Source organism: Mastacembelus armatus, chromosome 7 (genome assembly GCF_900324485.2).
Source record: "Mastacembelus armatus chromosome 7, fMasArm1.2, whole genome shotgun sequence".
NCBI classification, from domain to species: domain Eukaryota; kingdom Metazoa; phylum Chordata; class Actinopteri; order Synbranchiformes; family Mastacembelidae; genus Mastacembelus; species Mastacembelus armatus.
The window spans coordinates 25,156,061-25,174,841 of record NC_046639.1 but is presented as its reverse complement, the minus strand read 5'-3'; the positions used below and the strand labels follow the sequence as shown (position 1 = coordinate 25,174,841).

The following is an 18,781-nucleotide window of genomic DNA, read 5'->3' as shown; positions in this document are numbered from 1 at the left end:
TACTTTCTTTGAGTTGTATGAGCTACTTGCAAATAATACATCCGTATGGTTCTCAGAAACTCATCTACTACATATGTTTTGTGTAGCAGTTAAAGACATTTTAGACATTCTGAGGGTTGTACTTGACACTGGATCACCACTTTTGACAAAGTTACCAACATTATATGAATCTACATAATTTAAATGATTATAGTTTGCCAGTACAATGCAAGCTATGAGGATTCCTAAATCCTCTCTTAAAAATGATATATATATTTATTTGTTTTATGAAATTGTGTTAAGTAATAAGCAGGGCACTGTTATTCCATCATAGGAGATCTGCAAAGCTGAATTCAACATTCATTTTCATTATTAGTGCATCTGAAAATTAATTTATTAATTGATTAATCTTTCAGTGTATGACGTGCCAGAAAGTTGTGGGAAAACAACACATTAACATATAGTGCTCATAAATTTACCTACCCCTGGCAAAATTTGGTAAATATTACTAAACATGTATCTGCCTTTTTAAATCGTAGTAATGTCTGCATCATAATAGCTATCACAGAACAAGAAAAACGTTTTGACTGTTTTTAGCAAGTAATGTTTGGCTGCGGAGCTTTACTAATGATTATTCTGCTAATCGTGTGATTAAATTGATAAGAGCTTTTATTGTGAAGCTCCCTACCGGATGTATTGTATCGTTCGCTTCGCGTTGATTGGCTGGTTGTACGCAGGCGCAGATTATTTCTTGGCAGAGACGCGCACACAGCTCGGAGCAGCCGCGGATACGAGCTGTCGCAAAGAACAGTCTAGAAAACAACAAAAATTGGCGAAAAATGCCTCGCGTTTATATTGGACGACTGAGCTACCATGTCCGTGAGAAAGACATTCAGCGGTTTTTCAGCGGATATGGAAAACTCATGGAAATTGATTTAAAAAACGGGTGAGTTTTCGGTGGGGATTGAAACGCGGGTTAGCTAAGATTCCCTAGCCACATTATTATTCACATTAACGACGCCAGAGCCGAGACGAGGACGTTTCATACTTCAAAACACAGAAAACATGTCTGCAGACAGGTCAATAAGGTTAACTCCGTGTGTTTGTTTTGTTGGGATATTACCTTTGTGGATTTAAATGTTGTTTCTTTAACTTCGGTCTTACCCGAGTGGCGAGTGTCGCATGGCCAACATGGCGTCTTTGTGCTCGCAACAGCGCGGGGCTAGCGGCCCGTGCTAACCAGATGTAGCTCCAACACGGTGGTTCAACATATGCACTTATGGGTTTTATGTGTTTAAAACGCCTGTTTTTAATTTCAGTTATGGCTTCGTGGAGTTCGAGGATAACCGGGACGCCGATGACGCCGTGTATGAGCTGAACGGGAAGGAGCTGTGCGGGGAGCGGGTGATCGTCGAACATGCCCGGGGCCCGCGGCGAGATCGAGATGGCTACGGTGGGGGTTACTGGGGTGGTGGGCGCAGTAAGTGCAGTCTATTACAAGATACCCTCTCTTCCCCTTTCCCTTGGGGTGAGGTGTCGATGTGGACTGCACAGAGAGCTGTTTTTATTTCACACTGGCGCAGATTAACAAACTTGCAGTTTAAGATTAACATTATACACATTTGACCCTTACCGTTGATTTAATTTCCAGGTTCATTGGTTTTAATCTAAAGTTTTGAATCCCATGTTAATGCTTTACGTGGCTGCACGTGGCTACCTATTATGACCCAGATTGCTTGCAGACCTTAATAGCTGCGCTAATAAAACTATTGATACTACTCTGATGATATGTAGATGCATGACTGTATGGAGAGATTCTTATTGAACCAGGATCGAGCTGTATTCTTCTTTCTCAGGCAGTCTAGTTTTTCCTGGATTTTGTTCTAATGAACAGTTGCTCTCAGTTTTGACCACGGGTTAGTGACCTGCAGGGTTTTGCTCCTTCCTACTGATCACGAGCCATGCTAGATCAGTCTGTGGTTTGTTTGTGGTTGGGAAGGAACAACGATCTGCAAGTCGGAGCCCTCAAATAGTAGAACTCAAAAGCCTAAGAGGTAGAGCTGGACTTAGCTAGTATCATTGAAACAGGGCATTCTCATTGTGGACTACAAATATCTCTTGGAAGGTAATTATTGGTGAGCCATGTTTTGAAGGTGTGAGTTTTCAAATTTGTTTACTCCACAGACGAAAGCTAATCAGAAGTGATCGTCACAAACCTAGCTGCCGTAGTGTTAGCTTAATCTATAGCGCTAGACTAACAATTTCATGTGAAATGTGTATTTTTTTTTTTTTTTTATTATTTTGGTATATATTTTTATATTCAACATTAACAAAAGTCCTTGATGTTTCAATTTGAAAGAGTCCAGTTGCGGGCTGAGGCTGAGAGTCCATTGAGGCTAAAGATGACTGGCTAAGATGACTGCCTGTCCCGTTTGGCCTTGGCTTTCACCTTACAATGTGTGTGTGACCTTTGCCCCCCCCTTGATCCTTGGCTGACCTAACCGGAAGCCATGATGACAGCAGCCTTTTGCCAATAGACCAGGGGCGATGGTGAGGATTGCCATTGGTTTCTATGTTGACAGCAAACATAAGTGGATCGGCTGTAGTAAAGAACTTACAATCAAAAGAAATGTTGTAAGTGGGGGAAAAAAAGGAAAGCAAAATTTCACACTGACGTCCGGTCAGATAGCAAATACCAAAAATATTTTGGTGTATTTTTTTATTTTATTTTTTTTAAAACATGGTTCTTACTCAATTTGATTGAACAGTGTCCCTAATGCAACCTATGTGGATGCCTCCTTTTTTGTGTTACAGGGTTCAGAGGTCTTGAAAGAACATCACTGTCCATTTGTTTATGCAGCTAAACCATCACAGTGTGATGTACCGAAGTAAGGCAGGCTTTGTATTGCCGGAAACAGATGCAGTGGTGTTCTTTGTGGCAGAGAACAACTTCTATAATGCTGAAAAATAGACTTTAGCAAGCCCATACAGTGACCTATAGATCACTTACCTGAAACTTTGTGTTTGGAAATGGGATCAGAGGGACTCCTTTCTTTATTAGGTTCAAATTTATACCCCCTTGGACTTCTGTGTGGCAAGTCACTGCCTTGTGTTCATTTGATACCCCAAGCCAGTTGTTTTTTTTGTCTTGGTCATTTTAGTTGTTTCTAACTTTTTTTATGTGCTGTTGTTTTTAAAGGTAGCGGTTACAGCAGCAGGAGCCGCTCTGGCAGGGATAAGTACGGACCACCAGTCCGTACTGAGTATCGGCTCATCGTGGAAAACTTGTCCAGCCGCTGTAGTTGGCAGGACCTTAAGGTTTGTTTAACCTCAAACCGTTGTTTTCCCTCGATTTGGTAAACTGCTGTGAAACATCAGATCAAGCCAATTATCACAGCTTCACTATTAAACAAAATGAGATTGGCAGCATTTGTTTTTCTCACTGTTTTCATTTTCTATCACCCTTAGGATTTTATGCGTCAAGCAGGAGAAGTGACCTACGCAGATGCCCACAAGGAGCGCACCAACGAGGGAGTGATTGAGTTCCGCACCCACTCTGACATGAAAAGGGCTCTGGACAAGCTGGACGGTACAGACATCAATGGAAGGAAGATTCGTCTTGTGGAGGACCGGCCCCGCAAACGAAGGTCCTACTCTGGAAGCCGCTCCAGGTGAGGACACTGGTTCGCCACTAAATAAGTTCTATACTTTTAGTTTCCGGTGCTGACACGCCCAATGTCTTGCATTAAACATTGCTAAAGTTCTGTTGGACTGCCTCATCCCCAGATCTCGTAGTCGCCGTCGCTCCCGCAGCAGGAGCCGCAGAAGCCATAGGAGCAGGAGCTCTCGGAGTCGCTCCAGATCTCGCTCCAGGTGAGGATGGATTTGATATTTACAAAAATACATCTAGGTGTTAAAGTTCTGGCAAAGGTAAAGTTTCATGGCTGTGTATTGGGTCGTTTGACTGTTAAGACTTTGGTAAATTAAGTATTTGTTTTACTCCTTACAGGTCTCGTTCTCATAGCAACAAGAGACATCATTCCCACTCCAGATCTGGAAGGAAGTCTCGCTCTAAGTCAGGGGAAAGCAAGTCGCGTTCACGCAATCGCAGGTCCCGCTCTCGATCCCGCAAATCCAAATCTCGTTCACGTTCTCGCAAATCACGATCCCGCTCAGCCGATCGGAAGTCCAAGTCCCGTTCAAAGAGTCGTTCTAAGGTAAAGTCAGAGCGGGATTCTCGCAGTCGATCCAAGGAGATGTCTGGTGATAAAAAGTCCCGCAGTCGTTCAGCTTCCCCAGTGGAAAACGGAAAGGAAGAGCGTGCCGCCAAATCCGCCTCCCGTTCCCCATCCCCACAGGAGGATGACCGCCGATCCAAGTCAAGGGAGAAACGCTCAGCCTCTCGCTCAAAGTCCCGTTCAAGATCTCGCTCAAGATCTAGATCAGCTTCACAGGATTAGTGCAACTACAAGGGATGTGTTTCTCTTGTTTTTGAGCTTAAACCCTGTGCTGTACATATTGAGCAGTGTTGTCATACTGGCTTATGCTTCCTGACTTGTCTACTTTTCTCCTGCAAGTGTGCTCTTGTCTTTAACATGTTTTAGATGCAGTTTTATTAGAGTATGCACCATAGTGACAGGGCTACTCTCTTGGAATACTTTTTGCCTCTAAATTGTGTCCCAAAAAAAGTTTTCACAGTAATTTTCAAACACAGGTGGTAGTCTTCATCTTTAAAGCTGCAGCCTGTGGTAGTTGAGTCACTTTGTCCCAAAAAGATTTCAGCAGATTGTTAAACCATAGATTTGGTGCACATTTGTTTTTATTGCTCTTTACTAGACAAAATTTGCCTTTTATTTTTACTTCATCTGAGTTGGTTGATTGGCAGACTGACATTTACATGGTTTGTAAGCTCCCACAGTCCACTAATGTCAGGATTCTGCATCAACATTGGTTGATACCCATTCAGACTGCATGGTTGTGGGAGAAAAGTAACGTTTGGCTACAGCAGTGGAGCGGTTTCCCTTCTGATCTACAACCTCAATAATTGGTCTCACAAGGAATTGTTCAATCTAGGTGTTGTCTTGCGGGACTAAAATGCACAACTGCGATGCAAGAATTTGTACTGTTGAGCTGTGTATTTACAAGGTGTGTTTCATGTTGACTTTGGGTTGTAAGTGTACATAGATCTTGCTATCATTGAAAATGGATTTGTTTTTTTTGAAGTCATAAATCCCCCCTCTCCTTTTTTTTTTTTTTTTTTTTTTTTTTTTTTTTTTTTTTGCATTATTCCAATTGCAGCCCTGATTTAAAAAAATTACCTTAAATTTGTATTTCATGTTTGATGTGAGTTTAGATCAGGGGTTTAAGGGTTTTTGTTAAGCCTGTGCTTATTTAAAGTGTGATGCTAGTTCTGGAGTTTTTTTGTACTGTGCATCCATCAAATTTCTGCAGGGTCTGCTTGTGGGTTTATAACATGAGCATCATCAGACTTAGTGAACATGGCCCCTCTCCATCTTGTGGAGTTCCGTTTTTTTTTTTCTTCATGCAAATGAGATCTATCACATGTCCTTTTTTATTATATGTTCAATTAAAAGTCTTAATTAAAAAATATATCACCGCCTGGTGTTGTTTTGTGTCAGGAAACCCTTGACTGCGGTATCGACATGACCTATATCTTACTAATTATATAATAAATGCTCGTTTATTATGAATACTTTGGAAAAACGTGCAGCATCGGTGTTTTTTTGTTGGTTTTTTTTGCAGGAGCACAGAAGCAGTTTATTTATGGTTGAGGTGAAAGGCGACGGGGCGGCTGTTGAATGGTCTCCAGTGTGATCGATAGTGCACTACATTATTTTCACATATCGACCATTACTGAAAGTGGAGCGGTTGCTCTCAAGTCTTTTGGCACCACATTACAGTCAGCGAGCAGTGACTGTACTGGCGCATGCGCAGTCGGAGCCCCGGAGCCGCAGGAGATCAAAGCTGGTAAGCCAAATTTCAGTTTCACCAAATGATCCGCAAACGCGAATTTATTTCACATTTATAATCTTCCTCAAATCGGAGCAAACGCGAGCGTCTTTTACCCGCAACCGTTTTTTTACAGGGAACAAATGTCAGTATTATTTTTTTAATTTGGCGACGTAAAGCGTTTTAGCGTTTGGCGGATATAATCAGCCACAAAGCTTTTCATCTTAAAAATACCGATTCGGTCAAGACGCGTCTTTAATTAACCTAATCGAGTTTAATACTTTTAGATAGTAGAAGCTCTGGCGCCGAGGTTAGTAAAATATCCAACGTGCTTTTCGTTGTTGTGAGGTGAAAATGTTGCTCATTCATTTGAGATGTTGGCGGAATGGGTGACAGGGTTAATATTTCACTCAGCTGGGTTTTCAGCGGATTTAACACACTGCTTTTATACATTTTTTTATTTTTTTTTTTGCCTCAAGGATTTCACATCCTCCGCCATTTTAAGTGAAATGCTGTAGTTTTGTGCGTGTGTGGACTTGTGCGTAAACATTGGTGTGTCACCGTCACTGCTTTTTATTTTAGGTAATGGATGGCTGATAAAAAAGTCACACGGGGGTCGTGGCTGTTGATGGAGGAAAGCGTCTCAGTTCTGCTGTTGTTCTTTAAAATGGAACTATTTTTTTATTTTTCTAACTTTAAGTGCAAATCTAAGTAAAAAAATCAAGACCTCCTGTTGTGGATTATCGCTTTCACAGCTAAGAAAGTGTCCAGTATGGAATGATGGTGGTGCCATGTAATGTTCCTGTGTGTTCAGATGTAATTAAAGCACCTGAATGTGCTCAGACCTTAGTTTTCCCTTTGTGGGTGCTCTCCTGTGTTAATGCCCTTTACAGACAGAAGTGCTGCAAAAGCAGATAAATAACATTTTGAGTGTTGCAGGACTCTTCATCTATTATACCTCTAGTGGAGATTTGGAGTAAAGTCAGTTTTATTAATGTAGGCTTTTGCAGCATCCTCTATATGTTGGCCCTTAATTATTCCACTAAACAAACTTTAATGGAGAAAGTTCTTGGGAATAGTAACAGAGCAGGGATCACTCATCCAGGACAGTTTGAAATGGTCTAGGTCTTAACACAGCCTGTTAATACTGTTAAGCTGTTACCTTGTTAGGCTTTGCTTTGTATTGTCCCTCACACTTTCCTTTTCAGCGCTCCGGAGTAAGGGACAGGGACCCCGTTATGAGTGCCAAAGTGAACATGGAGGCTCCACCCAAAGACCCTGATCGTACCACTTTGGACCCGTCCTCTTCGTCCCCCACCGAGGCCGTCCTCATCTGTGGGAGTGATGGTGTCGCAAAGAAAGCTCGCCCCCAGCCCCACACCACCACCACCACTCTGCTCCTACCAGGTGAGCACATGCTTGTGTATCTTTAAATACCAACCAAGTATCTTTCTAATTATTATCTTAATAAAATCACATAGTATAGTATAGTATTGTTTGCTTTTAGTGGGTTCAAGTGGTATGTCAGTCATAACCTAGAGCCTGAGGTAGGGCACATCTGGAGACACGGAGGCTGGTTAATGAGATATGTCAGATACGGCATCTGGAAAATTTCTTGTCATAGAGTTTATTGATTAGTTGCTTGATACAAAAAAAAAAATCTGCAAATATTTTGATTTTGATTATTTAGTAATTTTCATTATCTTTCAAGAAAAAAATGAAAAAGTTTCTGTTTTTTTTTTCCTGCCTCCTTTTCTTTGGCAACTGAAATAGTAAAGTGAATATTATTGGGGTTTAGAACTTTAGGAAAAAGACATTTAAAGAAACTATGCAACTGACAGATTGTCAGCATATTTTGTAGTGCACTGTGGGTAATATAGGTCATGTCATGGCGAATGAATTATGCTGCGCTCAGTGAGGAAGTTATTACATCTGATGGCGTCTCTTCCCTCAGCTCCTGCTCCCGCTCATCAGAAGGTGGAGGTGACTCCAGCTGTTGCCGTGGGCGACCCAGGTAAAGCAGGAAGAGCAAATGAGATGACCACGCCCACACTGACAGCACAGGTGGGCGGGGCTTGTAGCATTGTCCATGTGCTGGAGTGGAAGGAGGGGATGGCCATCCTGCCCAGCAGCAACCTCAAGGTGAAGTGATGTTTCTGGCATCAACCTGTGTTTGTATTGTTCTTCTAGGTGTAGCAGCTAAACAAGCAACTCATCCATCACAGCATCTTCTTTAGAAAAGATGTTAACCTTTTTTTTTTCACTTGTTTGTTTTCTCCTTGAAGAGCTTTATAGATCGTCCCAGTGCCTCACTTGGTAAAGTCTAATTGATCTTATTCCTACAGCAGCAATTAACTCACATCACACTCTGGTTGGAAACGTCAGTTCGTAAGTTCAACCTCAGCAAGATAACAAGAGGTACACATCAGTAAAATGTCAGAGAGCAGATAAACATTCATGATTCCCCAATTAAAATGTAGTTTAGAAAATTGATCCATGCTGAAATACATAATATTTATCTATCATCATTCATTAGTGCATTACCTGAAAACTAATCTGATAATTGTTACATAAGTCATTTATTATGTAAACATATCAATCACCAGTTTAAACGTGTTGTCTTTTTTGTCTTTTCAGTGAGATACAATGAGAACTTATTGATTAAACATTTAGTCAACTAATTAAAAATATCTACAAATAAAAAGATATGAAAATATGATACAACCCTTAAATGGTGTCAGGACTCTGCTCCGATATAGTATTGTATGTAAAATGTATTTGTATGTACACATTGCATGTGTGCTGGGTAATTGGATGATAATCAGAAACCTTTAAACTCATAAAAACCACATCCGAGATCCTCTAAAGACAGGTTTTAATCTGACCTCCCACACATTCCCTTTTTAGATGATCCAAGCATTTTCCCGCATTAACAACAAACAACTTGAAACTGTAACTACCACAATAAAGCAGCCAAACATTAAATGTGATGCACATTTTCTTTCATTACGAGGGAATGTGCTAATGAGAATAATATCGTACTACACTCTGGAAAGATGCAGATTATCACGTTTATTTCTGTAGTGCGTGTAAGAGTAAATTAGACTAAACAAACTAAACTAAAACTAAACTAACTGTTTTTTTGTATCTGATGGTTTTGAGAAGGAAAAAAAACGGGTTGTATCAACATGGTACGACATCACATTTTGACAGACGAATCCACTGACGCATATGTGTGTGTTTGTGTGTGTGTGTGTTTGTGTGTGTCTGTGTGTCTGGGTAGTTTTGTGTGAGTGACGTAGGCACACTGAGCACACTGATCGCCCCAGGGACCACTAGCAGTACAGCTGAACCAGCAGCAGGAACGTCTGGGCGATCTGTTGACGCAGAAAGTGCTCCGGCAGACAAGCCAGGTAAGAAACATGAAACACTGCAGTTTAGTGAAACATCTTCACTTTGCACACACAACAGTGAAAACATCTTCAAACCAGCAGCTGCCAATTTCAGTGGCTGACCCAAAACTAAATGCCACTTTGCTGTGGTTTTAGATGCACCACACTCCCATCGCTGATATTTTAGCATGCATTTTATCAATAAAGCATTTGTATGATGCAAAATAAAAAAATAATTGCAGGTGCTATGCTTGTTACTTACTTGATTAACCAGGTACCAGCATTAATAATCTGCAGGAGAGCTGCTGATGATGAGTGAGGAGAATGGTGCAGGAATGCTGCAGATTCATATTCATGTGGAAATAGTCTAAAACAGTACAGACCATAAATATTGTTATGGTAACTGCACTGATGTGAAACTAATAAAGTAATAAAATTAATTAAAGGCACAAAAGATGAGTTTTTATCATTGAGACTGTATCACCAGGCTCTACCTGCAGCTGTTAACCTTTTACATGTTGTCATATTTCAGATGTGTTGGCCTCTGTCAGCTCTGTGAGAAGTGCAGCTGTGGAGCCTGAGAGGTTGGTGCCAGTCAAACCTGAAGTCCAGGTTGGACCGGGACAACAGAACCATGATCCCAGAGCTCAGAGGACTTACACAGAGGAGCTGCGCCGAGAGCCCATCAATGACAAGTGTGTTCACCATACACCATAAAAACATGTCACAGTAATATTTAAGTGAGGAAACAGACCTCAGTCTGGTGATGTATTTAAACACTATCTGTGTCTCAGGAGGAGTGTTGGGGTGGAGAAGGTCCCAGCAGGCGGGAGGGTCTCCTCCCTTAATCCTGACCACCTTAAACCCATGAGGAAGAGGAAGAGGAAGGAGTACCTGAGTCCTTCTGAGGAAGACTCTGACATAGAGGGCACGGTGGGAACACTTACCTGTGGATAATCGAGAGATAACCAGATGCTCTCAGACCTGATTAATTTAGTCAGATGTGTTTATGACATTTCATGAGTATTTTATATTTATTTTAAAAGACATGGTGAATAAAATCGACCAAGGTGAAATGGTCCTTGCATGTAGTAGAAAATGTTGTTTTTTAACTCTCATGTACTTTCTATTACTTTTTTAGGATGAGAAAATGGACGACTCTAAAGGAGATGGCAGACACATCAGAGGAGGTTGGATGAATTATTTTGTACACTGTCTTTTTTGTTGGTCTCATCTTTTTTGCCTTTTTTGTGCTTCTCTGAGCTCTTGTTTGCAAGGAGCAGGGATCTCACAACATTAGCTTCTCGGGGAATTTGTTTCCTTCCCACTTCCTGACTTATTTTCTGTCGTCTCTCCTCTTTGTGTTTTCTTCAGTTCAAGCTTGTTCCCAGAATATCTTGCTGCAGAGCACATTGTATAAATAAACTGAACTAATTGTTATTTTTGGTGAAGCTGGAGACAGTAAGACAGAGCAGTGGACATGGGTTCAGTATCTGGAGGAAACCAAAGCTGTTGCTGCTCCCAATAAGCTTTTCCAAGAGGTATGTTAGAGTTTAATATTCAGACTGTAGTTTCAGCCTGAGCTGGTGCTACATTCACACAGGCTCACCCATTAAACCCATGAGTTTTTACTACTTCTTTTACTACCACTGCAGCTGTCCTTACAGGACTGTGACTATACTCTTACCCTTAGTGAAAAATAATACAGGGTTCTCATGGGGGGAAATGAGGAATCTAAATTTACATGGAAGAAAATAATGTATACAGCCAAAAGCACATATTCATCTTTTTATTTTGTACATAATGTTACATTCAGGGATTGATTTCATTTTAATGTATCTCCCTAACAAAGATGCTGTAATCTCCACTAGTCCATTTGTTGAGGTCTTATCTTTCTTTTTCGTTATTTGAGCTGATCTAAATTCCCCACAAGGGTAATTGCTTTTCACTTCATTTTGGATTAATCTCCGCGTTTTGGTACTGAAATATTTGCTCTTTTATCCCATGTGTCCAGTCCCAGAGAGTGCCGACCGTGAAGAACGGCTTTAAACAGGGAATGAAGCTGGAAGGCATCGACCCGCAGCATCCGTCCATGTACTTTGTTCTCACTGTGGCTGAGGTGAGCCAGACGTCCATTAACATGGTCGATGGATCTTAATGGCCAGGCTGATCATTTAGGATTAAAAATTGCCGTTCACTCTCAGACTGCTTTACAGGCAAGAGGAGTTCAGCTCGTACCTGCTTTCTCTCTGATCCTCTCTCTCATCGTGTCATCATCCAGGTCTGTGGTTACCGGCTGAGGCTCCATTTTGACGGCTACTCCGACTGCCACGACTTCTGGGTGAATGCCAACTCCCCCGACGTCCACCCTGCAGGCTGGTGTGAGAGCACAGGGCACAAACTGCACACTCCCAAAGGTCAGAGGTGACAACACTGTGGGCACCTTGAAGGACCACAGAGCTCAGAGCGACATAACATGTTCTTCATGTAGCTTGTTCTTACAGAAATCTACAGCTTTAAAGAAAATATGCTCATTTTTCTCTGCTGAGAGTTGCATGAGTCTGATGCCACTCTACCTGCCTGGTTCTGTCCAGACAGAACAACAGAGATACACCTATCAGATCCTGGAAAACTCTCTATTACCACATTACATTTAGTTTTTTTTTTTGTCTGTTGAAAAACCAGTTGCAAGTGATGCACTGTGTTTCTGCTGGTAGGTGGATTTTGTTACATTTGGACAGAGCCAGGCTAGCTGCTGCCAGTCTTTATGCTAAGCTAACTTTTTCTTGGCACATGCACGGCACAGATATTAGAGAGGCATCTAATTCCTGGAATAAAACGCAAATAAGTTTTAAAATTTCCTTGAAAAACTTGAGTGTTGCCATAAATGTTGTTAATTTTCTGTATTTCTGTCGTTTGTCTAGGCTGTAAAGAGGAAGAGTTCACCTGGACCAACTACCTGAGAATGACTAAAGCACAAGTGGCTCCCAAAGAAGTTTTCGCCAGTCCTGGGAGGGTAACTCCCACTATCCACTATCATATATGGTAGATGAGGTGGTGGATTTTTTGGACACAACTCCACTAATAATAATGAAGTTCATTTTTAATGTTTTACTGTCTGTCTTAGAAAAGATTTTAACTTTGAACAGATGCGATAACCATTAAAGACCAAAATATGAATGATGATGATGTTCCCACATATATACCTGCATTGGTTTGTCAAGTGTATCTAATATCTCATCTGCTTATATTTATATGAGAAGGTTGAAAAACGTTAATGCTTGTTTGGATTGATGTGGACCCGCACCTGCTCCTTTGTGCGTAATGCTAACAGCGTAATGCAGCTTTAATATTACCAGCAGTTTGCTGTTGTTGTTAATAGTGAATTAAATGAAAAATTCTGAAACAATTAAATCACACAATAATATAAAAGTTGCTTTTATATGATTCATTAGCTATTTCTCTAGTCCTTCTGTCTCTGCTTATTTGCATCAGCCATTTCATTTGTAGTTTTTTGTTTTCCGTTCAGATCGATGTGAAGTGTGATTTTGAGATAGGAATGAAGCTGGAGGCCGTCGACCGTATGAATCCCTCCCTCATCTGTGTAGCAACTGTCACTGACGTGGTGGATGACCGCTTCCTGGTTCATTTTGATAACTGGGATGATACATACGACTACTGGTGAGCCTCAGATTCTTTCTTGATACATGGGCTCTTAGAAATGATAGAAGAAAACATCTGGAATTAATGTGATACTGTGTAGACGCCGAGGCTAAATGTAGATTGTATCCTCTAAAAGTTCTCACCCTCAAGAGAAAGGTAACCTGCATTATTAAAGCATCTCACTGATGTTTTCTTAAACTTGTTCTGACTCCTGAAAGCTCAGATTTTGTGTTTGTTTAAGCTAAAGGCTGTACACACCTCTGGTCTTCTCACTCAGGTGTTTTCACTTAATGTTGTCTAATTAGAGAATGTGGGTGTTGTGGAGCTGTTAGAGCCAGACAGCTGTCAGATGCAAACATGTAGAGTCACCCAGTAAAGTCACCAGTGAGTATAGTCACTTGATTCAGTGTTAGTATAGAACTGCTGCTAGATCTGTATCTACTAGATCCGCAGTAAAGGTTGGCAGCTTGAAAACCAGTTCCTGAACATGATGTTTAAAATAAAGCCAAGTCTTTTTTTTGCACAGCCAGGTTTTATTTTTTCTTTACAGTGGAACTAGCAGCATTGATATTGATCTGTAAACTCTAACCTAAACACATGGTGTCACTCTTGTTGGCTTTTAAAATATGCAGGTGTGATTCCAGTAGTCCGTACATTCACCCTATTGGCTGGTGCCAAGAGAGGAACCTGCCCCTAACACCCCCCCAAGGTGACCACTGTTAATTCTAATGCTGTTAATCATTGATTTAATCATTTTCACATTCGTAGAGTCTGCCCAGTTATCCTCCATACACTTTAACATGTCTTCATGTTACCTTCATATCTATTACACCCTGATTCAGGCAAATATTCAACACACACTGATTGTTTACATGTGAGTGTGATATTTGAATAGGTCTTACAACAGGCACTTTAACATAATCACAAACATTAGGACAGATTACAGATAAGAATAATACTGGGCAGCCTGTGAAGGAGCCAGGTAACGATATGCAAAGTGGTGTGTAGCGACTGGATTCACTGGCTGATATGAATTTATTTCTTGCTGCATCAGATTACCCAGACCAGGCCCGGTTCTCTTGGTCTTGCTACCTGGAGGAGACTGGCGCCAAGGCGGTGTCAGCTGATGCCTTTAAAGTGGTGAGAACAAAGAACAAACGTCCTGCTTTGGTTTTAATTCACAGAATGATTTAATTATTACACTTAGGCCTCTAGTTTATCTGTAGTTTGTTTCTGTGCAATGAGCAAACAGGAAACAGCAGAAAACGACAGTGACAGAATCACATGATTCAAAGTGTTAGAGTGAATTTAAAAAACAGAGTCAGCTGATAGACAGTTGAGAATCCTGCAGTAGGTGCACGGTGCTGACAGTAAAGCCAGTGGTTTACTTAAAGTTTGATTGATATGTATTGTTGGTAAAATGAACATATCAGCTGAAGGTTGTTTTCCCGTCTGCCTCGTCTCCAGCGGGCTCCCCACAGCTTCCAGACTCAGATGAAACTGGAGGCCGTGGACAAGCGAAGCCCCGGTCTGATCAGAGTGGCCACAGTGGAGGACGTTGAGACTCACCGCATTAAGGTAATAGTCTGTGTCCTGTACGTTTCAGTACTAAATGTCTGAGGTCATGAACATCATCATCACGTGTACGTGTGTAATAGGGTTTAAAATGTTCCTCCAGCTCCCTCAGGGCCATAACACCATTAACTTAGTGTACCTGTCAGTTGGGTCGTGGTGCTAAAGGTTCTAATATATCCACTGGAGTTAGCGCTGACATTTTTTCCTTCAGGTCCATTACGATGGCTGGAGTCATGTCTATGATGAATGGATGGATTCAGATCACCCCGACATTCATCCAGCAGGCTGGTGTGAGGCGACCGGTCACCCACTAAAAGTTCCCCCACGAGACTCCAAAACCCAGCAGCCTCATGGTAGCAACCACAGCACGTCTCTCTGTTTGTATTTTATTTTTGTACTTAAATTCTGTAATTCAAGTCATTTCCAAGTTAAAATAGTTCTGTCAGTTTGATCTGTTTATTTTTGCTTATTGATTTCATCATGTTATTTGATATTTATATATTTATATTCATATTTTGACATGTCAGGTAGAAATAAAAAGCTAATGATTGTTAATATGACCTTCTTGTCAAAATATCTGCTGCTGTGAAAAAGACGGTTTGTCATTCACATGCATACATAATCTCCCAAATATGAGGGTTGACCTGTTTATATTTATACATTTGTAGGTGTGAGGGATCCTCCTGCTACAGGCCAGTCCACCCACCCCTCCTCTGTTCCCTGTAAACCCATCAGTCACCCCAGAACCAACAAGTACAGCTTTCACAACAGGTCAGTACTGCACTCATCTGTATCCTCATGTCCTTTAAACGAGGCTTTATTCAGCAGGGCCCATCATTCGGAACACACACATATATCTGTTATGCCTGTTATACTGGGGACAGATTTTGATTTGGTGGTTTAAAAGGGCCTGTGTCTTTGAATCAGGAAGTGTCCAACTCCTGGTTGTGATGGTTCAGGCCATGTGACCGGTCGTTTCACTGCTCATCACTGCATATCTGGCTGCCCATTGGCTGAGCGTAACCAGGGCAGGCTGAAGGCCGACCTGTCAGACTCAGAGTGTAAGAGGAACCTCTTCTTTGGCCAGAGGACCAAGAAGACCCACTACCGGGGCAGGTAAAGGTGTGTCTGTCTGTGTGTGGGGCTCTATGTGTACAGGTTTGATTTTGTTTCACATTTATCTTTTCCCCTGTTTTCAGGATTGGTCGTCCTCCCAAATACAGGAAAAACCAGCAGAGAGACTATCAGAGTGAGTTTTCTAAATGAACAATTCTATCTGTGAGACCACTGAGCTTCAGAAAAATTGCATCTGTAAACAGACACAGGCCGACCTCTTTCTGAGCCGGTAGCTTTTCTGTGAGAGCAAAGTGTCAGTCTACCAAGCTTAAAACCTTTTTTTGCATGAAAGAACTAAAAGTTTTTTGTCTTTCGCATGTACAGTGTAAATATCTATCCCAAGATGGAGCACAGTTTGGCAGCAACACCTCATTTGTGGAAATTGAGATTTTATTGTAATCAAAATAGTTAAATTGCAAAATGCATGTGAGGTGATGTGCAGATGAGCAACACTCTCCCACACAGAGAGTCACCAGACTGGAGCTGTCAAATTAGTCTGTTGATTCCAGCTGTTCCGTTTCTTCTGCGATAAAATATTCTGATGAAATATTTTGTGTTTTTACATGTTTTGTGTGGGTCTTCAGACATGTCCTCAGAGGGTGTGTATCCGTCGCTCTTCATGTCGGCTCTGAGCACCCAGTCAGACAGGACCCTGTCTCTGTGCTGGGAGCAGCACTGCAAGCTGCTGCCCGGCGTTCAGGGCATTCATGCCAGCCAGGTGGCGGCGTGGAGCGTTGAAGAGGTGAGTGAATGTTGTCGCTGACCTTCATGCTTATTTATGTTCTTCATTTTTTCTAATTTCTCAAACTGTTATTATTTGAAATCCGATGTGTGTGTGCTGCAGGTCTTCAGGTTTGTCCAGAATCTAATCGGCTGTGAAGAGCAGGCTCGTCTCTTTAAAGAAGAGGTTAGACCTCTGACTCTTTGTGAATACATTTTAGGTTCATTCATGTAATGATCACATGACACATTAAAACACTTTACAGTACTAAACCACAGTCTGTTAGGGCATTCACTCAAGATATCATTGATTCACTTCTAGTGACCTGGATCTTTTCAGTGTGCTTCTTTGCTGATGACACTGTCCTATGTTGGCACATATGATCAGAATTTTTCTTTTATTTGCGTTATCACGAAGTCAGACCATTTTGTAACTTTTGCAAAAATTATTGTAAGCGCATCATATTTGGCCATTGGGCAGAGCAGAGTTTCATACCTCTGTCTATCCAATAGGTTCATTTAAACTGGTTCGGGAGGTATTTCTGTTATTTTGTCGACCTCTCCATGGATACCCATGGCAGACAAAACCCACCTTTTCTTGACTTCTACCTCCAGGACCAGTTCCATCACCCCTGTTGTGTCTGTGTCTCTCCAGATGATTGATGGGGAGGCCTTCCTGCTGCTGACCCAGACTGACATTGTGAAGATCATGAGCATTAAGCTTGGCCCCGCCCTCAAGATCTCCAACGCCATTCTCATGTTCAAGAGCACAGACGAGGGACTTAAGTGATCCCGCCTTTATTCACCAGGGGGCATCATGCCCGCCGATCATCATGTGCCAAATCCATTCTGTGCAGGGAACAGACCCTGACCCCTTCATGTGTTTGATGTCCTGTTCCCATCAGAGAGAGGGAGGGCGGGGAGGGGGGCGGTGAGGGTTAAGCTCGAGACGAGACGTTGCAAGAAAAAGGAAAGTACATTTATTTTTGAGAGAAATGGAAAATTGTGATAAAGATGATGGACAAATTGGTGTGAAGGGTGGAAAGATGGAGGCCGAGGCAACTGAAGGGGAACACTTGAAGTTTTTACAACTGATATGTTTGGTTCAGTATCTGAGTTAGATCATTACCAAACCCCCAAACACTACTGGCAGTGTTTCACGTATATTACAGATTTGTCAGTCTAGTGTATGTTTGGCTAAAACTTTATTTACTTTTTAGAACATTCCAGCCACCAGTTTTATGATGAATTTAAATTATAAGGCTGACAATTGGAAAAAAGCAGCTCGTATTGTGCAAAACTCATCAGACTATCAGACTAGAGAACGTGCACTAAACTAGAATGGAAATGTTGCGTTACCTGCTTGTGTTTACTCTTCTTCTGACCAGCATCGACATCCGGGTGACCCTCACAGCCATTGACCCAAATTGGTACCTTCCCTTCCTGTCCGAGTTCACATTGATGCCCTACTCACAACTTGCCAAAGGTTAACTCAAAAATAAAAACAAAGCGGAGAAACAAAAAGGAGAAAAAACACAGGGTGACATGACCAAATACTGTACTTAGGTTCTGACTAACCTGTCATTGCAAAAGGCCCTAATATGGCAGGTGAACTCAATAAAGTAGGGAAAATAGAGAACCACTGGTTGTACTGACTAAGAAATATGAAGGTTGGTTATGAAGGAAGAAAATGGACAAACGGCACGAGGAACATGGTCAAAATAGTAAAGAGTAAATGCAGTAGGTGAGGTTGGTCAGTGAAGCTGCAAGCTTCAGGTTTCGTGCAATAATGAAAGGTGAGACAGAAGTACTGTATTCAGTAATACTTAATATTGCAGCTCTTTTAGTTATCAGACTAATTTAAATATGGAATACAATGGGAATTAAATCAATAAGCTGCTTTGTTGGAAAAAGTTTTAGGTTTGTTGTAGATGAGAGAAAATACCGACCTCACTCTCTGTTTCCTGATTATTCTGAAATACTCGTCATTTGTGCTTAGTGCCTCTAAATTCTCCACACCAAACTTTTATCACTGCGCCTGTAGTATAAAATGATGCAAGAGTCTCTGAACTAGAGCCTGAGTTAGAGAAGAGAAAGAACACAGTATTTTGAGTTTTTATCTTTATATGCAAAAGATCTAAATTTTTTAAACCTTTTTTAAGTTAGATTTTTTTGAATTCTTAATAGAGTAATAGGACACTTTGCATTGGTATTTTAGCACAACTGTGAAAACCAAAAGGATTTTACACATTGACTCCCACACTTGGTCACTAGAGAGTGCAAAAATCCACACTATAAATATGAACTTGCTATCTAGCAGCTCTCTGTGGTTTACATGTGATGGAAACTCCATTCAGAGTGCGTTC

At 41.3% G+C, this 18,781-nt stretch overlaps 2 protein-coding genes across 5 annotated transcripts; both read left to right on the top strand.

Annotated features, from left to right (window-relative positions):
- The first annotated feature begins 731 nt into the window (after positions 1 to 731).
- Positions 732 to 4,651, top strand: LOC113145318 (serine/arginine-rich splicing factor 6-like). Of its 2 annotated transcripts, none has more exons than XM_026331897.1 (6): positions 732 to 925; positions 1,299 to 1,432; positions 3,179 to 3,297; positions 3,448 to 3,650; positions 3,766 to 3,852; positions 3,989 to 4,651. In XM_026331897.1, the coding sequence occupies exons 1-6, from the start codon at positions 819 to 821 to the stop codon at positions 4,437 to 4,439; spliced, it is 1,101 nt and encodes a 366-aa protein (XP_026187682.1). In that variant the 5' UTR covers positions 732 to 818; the 3' UTR covers positions 4,440 to 4,651. The 2 variants fall into 2 exon arrangements, with proteins under 2 accessions (XP_026187682.1, XP_026187681.1); XM_026331896.1 differs by having other exon boundaries at positions 1,299 to 1,459.
- A 1,165-nt stretch (positions 4,652 to 5,816) lies between these two features.
- l3mbtl1 (L3MBTL histone methyl-lysine binding protein 1) lies at positions 5,817 to 18,688 on the top strand. Of its 3 annotated transcripts, XM_026333511.1 has the most exons (22): positions 5,817 to 5,967; positions 7,158 to 7,356; positions 7,904 to 8,091; positions 9,233 to 9,362; positions 9,874 to 10,036; positions 10,136 to 10,274; positions 10,483 to 10,531; positions 10,794 to 10,882; positions 11,356 to 11,460; positions 11,623 to 11,758; positions 12,266 to 12,357; positions 12,871 to 13,022; positions 13,637 to 13,713; positions 14,059 to 14,144; positions 14,472 to 14,582; positions 14,791 to 14,956; positions 15,248 to 15,350; positions 15,507 to 15,695; positions 15,779 to 15,828; positions 16,280 to 16,437; positions 16,540 to 16,602; positions 17,071 to 18,688. In XM_026333511.1, the coding sequence occupies exons 2-22, from the start codon at positions 7,188 to 7,190 to the stop codon at positions 17,203 to 17,205; spliced, it is 2,550 nt and encodes an 849-aa protein (XP_026189296.1). In that variant the 5' UTR covers positions 5,817 to 5,967; positions 7,158 to 7,187; the 3' UTR covers positions 17,206 to 18,688. The 3 variants fall into 3 exon arrangements, with proteins under 3 accessions (XP_026189296.1, XP_026189293.1, XP_026189294.1); XM_026333508.1 differs by having other exon boundaries at positions 5,860 to 7,356; positions 14,791 to 14,932; XM_026333509.1 differs by lacking the exon at positions 16,540 to 16,602 and having other exon boundaries at positions 5,860 to 7,356.
- The last annotated feature ends 93 nt before the right edge of the window (positions 18,689 to 18,781 follow it).

Excerpts from the sequence above, each read along its gene's own strand:
- LOC113145318 (XM_026331896.1), top strand. The coding sequence starts at position 819 with ATGCCTCGCGTTTATATTGGACGACTGAGCTACCATGTCCGTGAGAAA. Across the intron at positions 1,460-3,178 it reads TTACTGGGGTGGTGGGCGCA|GTAGCGGTTACAGCAGCAGG; the intron begins GTAAGTGCAGTC and ends TTGTTTTTAAAG. Across the intron at positions 3,853-3,988 it reads CGCTCCAGATCTCGCTCCAG|GTCTCGTTCTCATAGCAACA; the intron begins GTGAGGATGGAT and ends TACTCCTTACAG.
- l3mbtl1 (XM_026333511.1), top strand. The coding sequence starts at position 7,188 with ATGAGTGCCAAAGTGAACATGGAGGCTCCACCCAAAGACCCTGATCGT. Across the intron at positions 13,714-14,058 it reads GCCCCTAACACCCCCCCAAG|ATTACCCAGACCAGGCCCGG; the intron begins GTGACCACTGTT and ends TTGCTGCATCAG. Across the intron at positions 16,438-16,539 it reads CGGCGTGGAGCGTTGAAGAG|GTCTTCAGGTTTGTCCAGAA; the intron begins GTGAGTGAATGT and ends TGTGTGCTGCAG.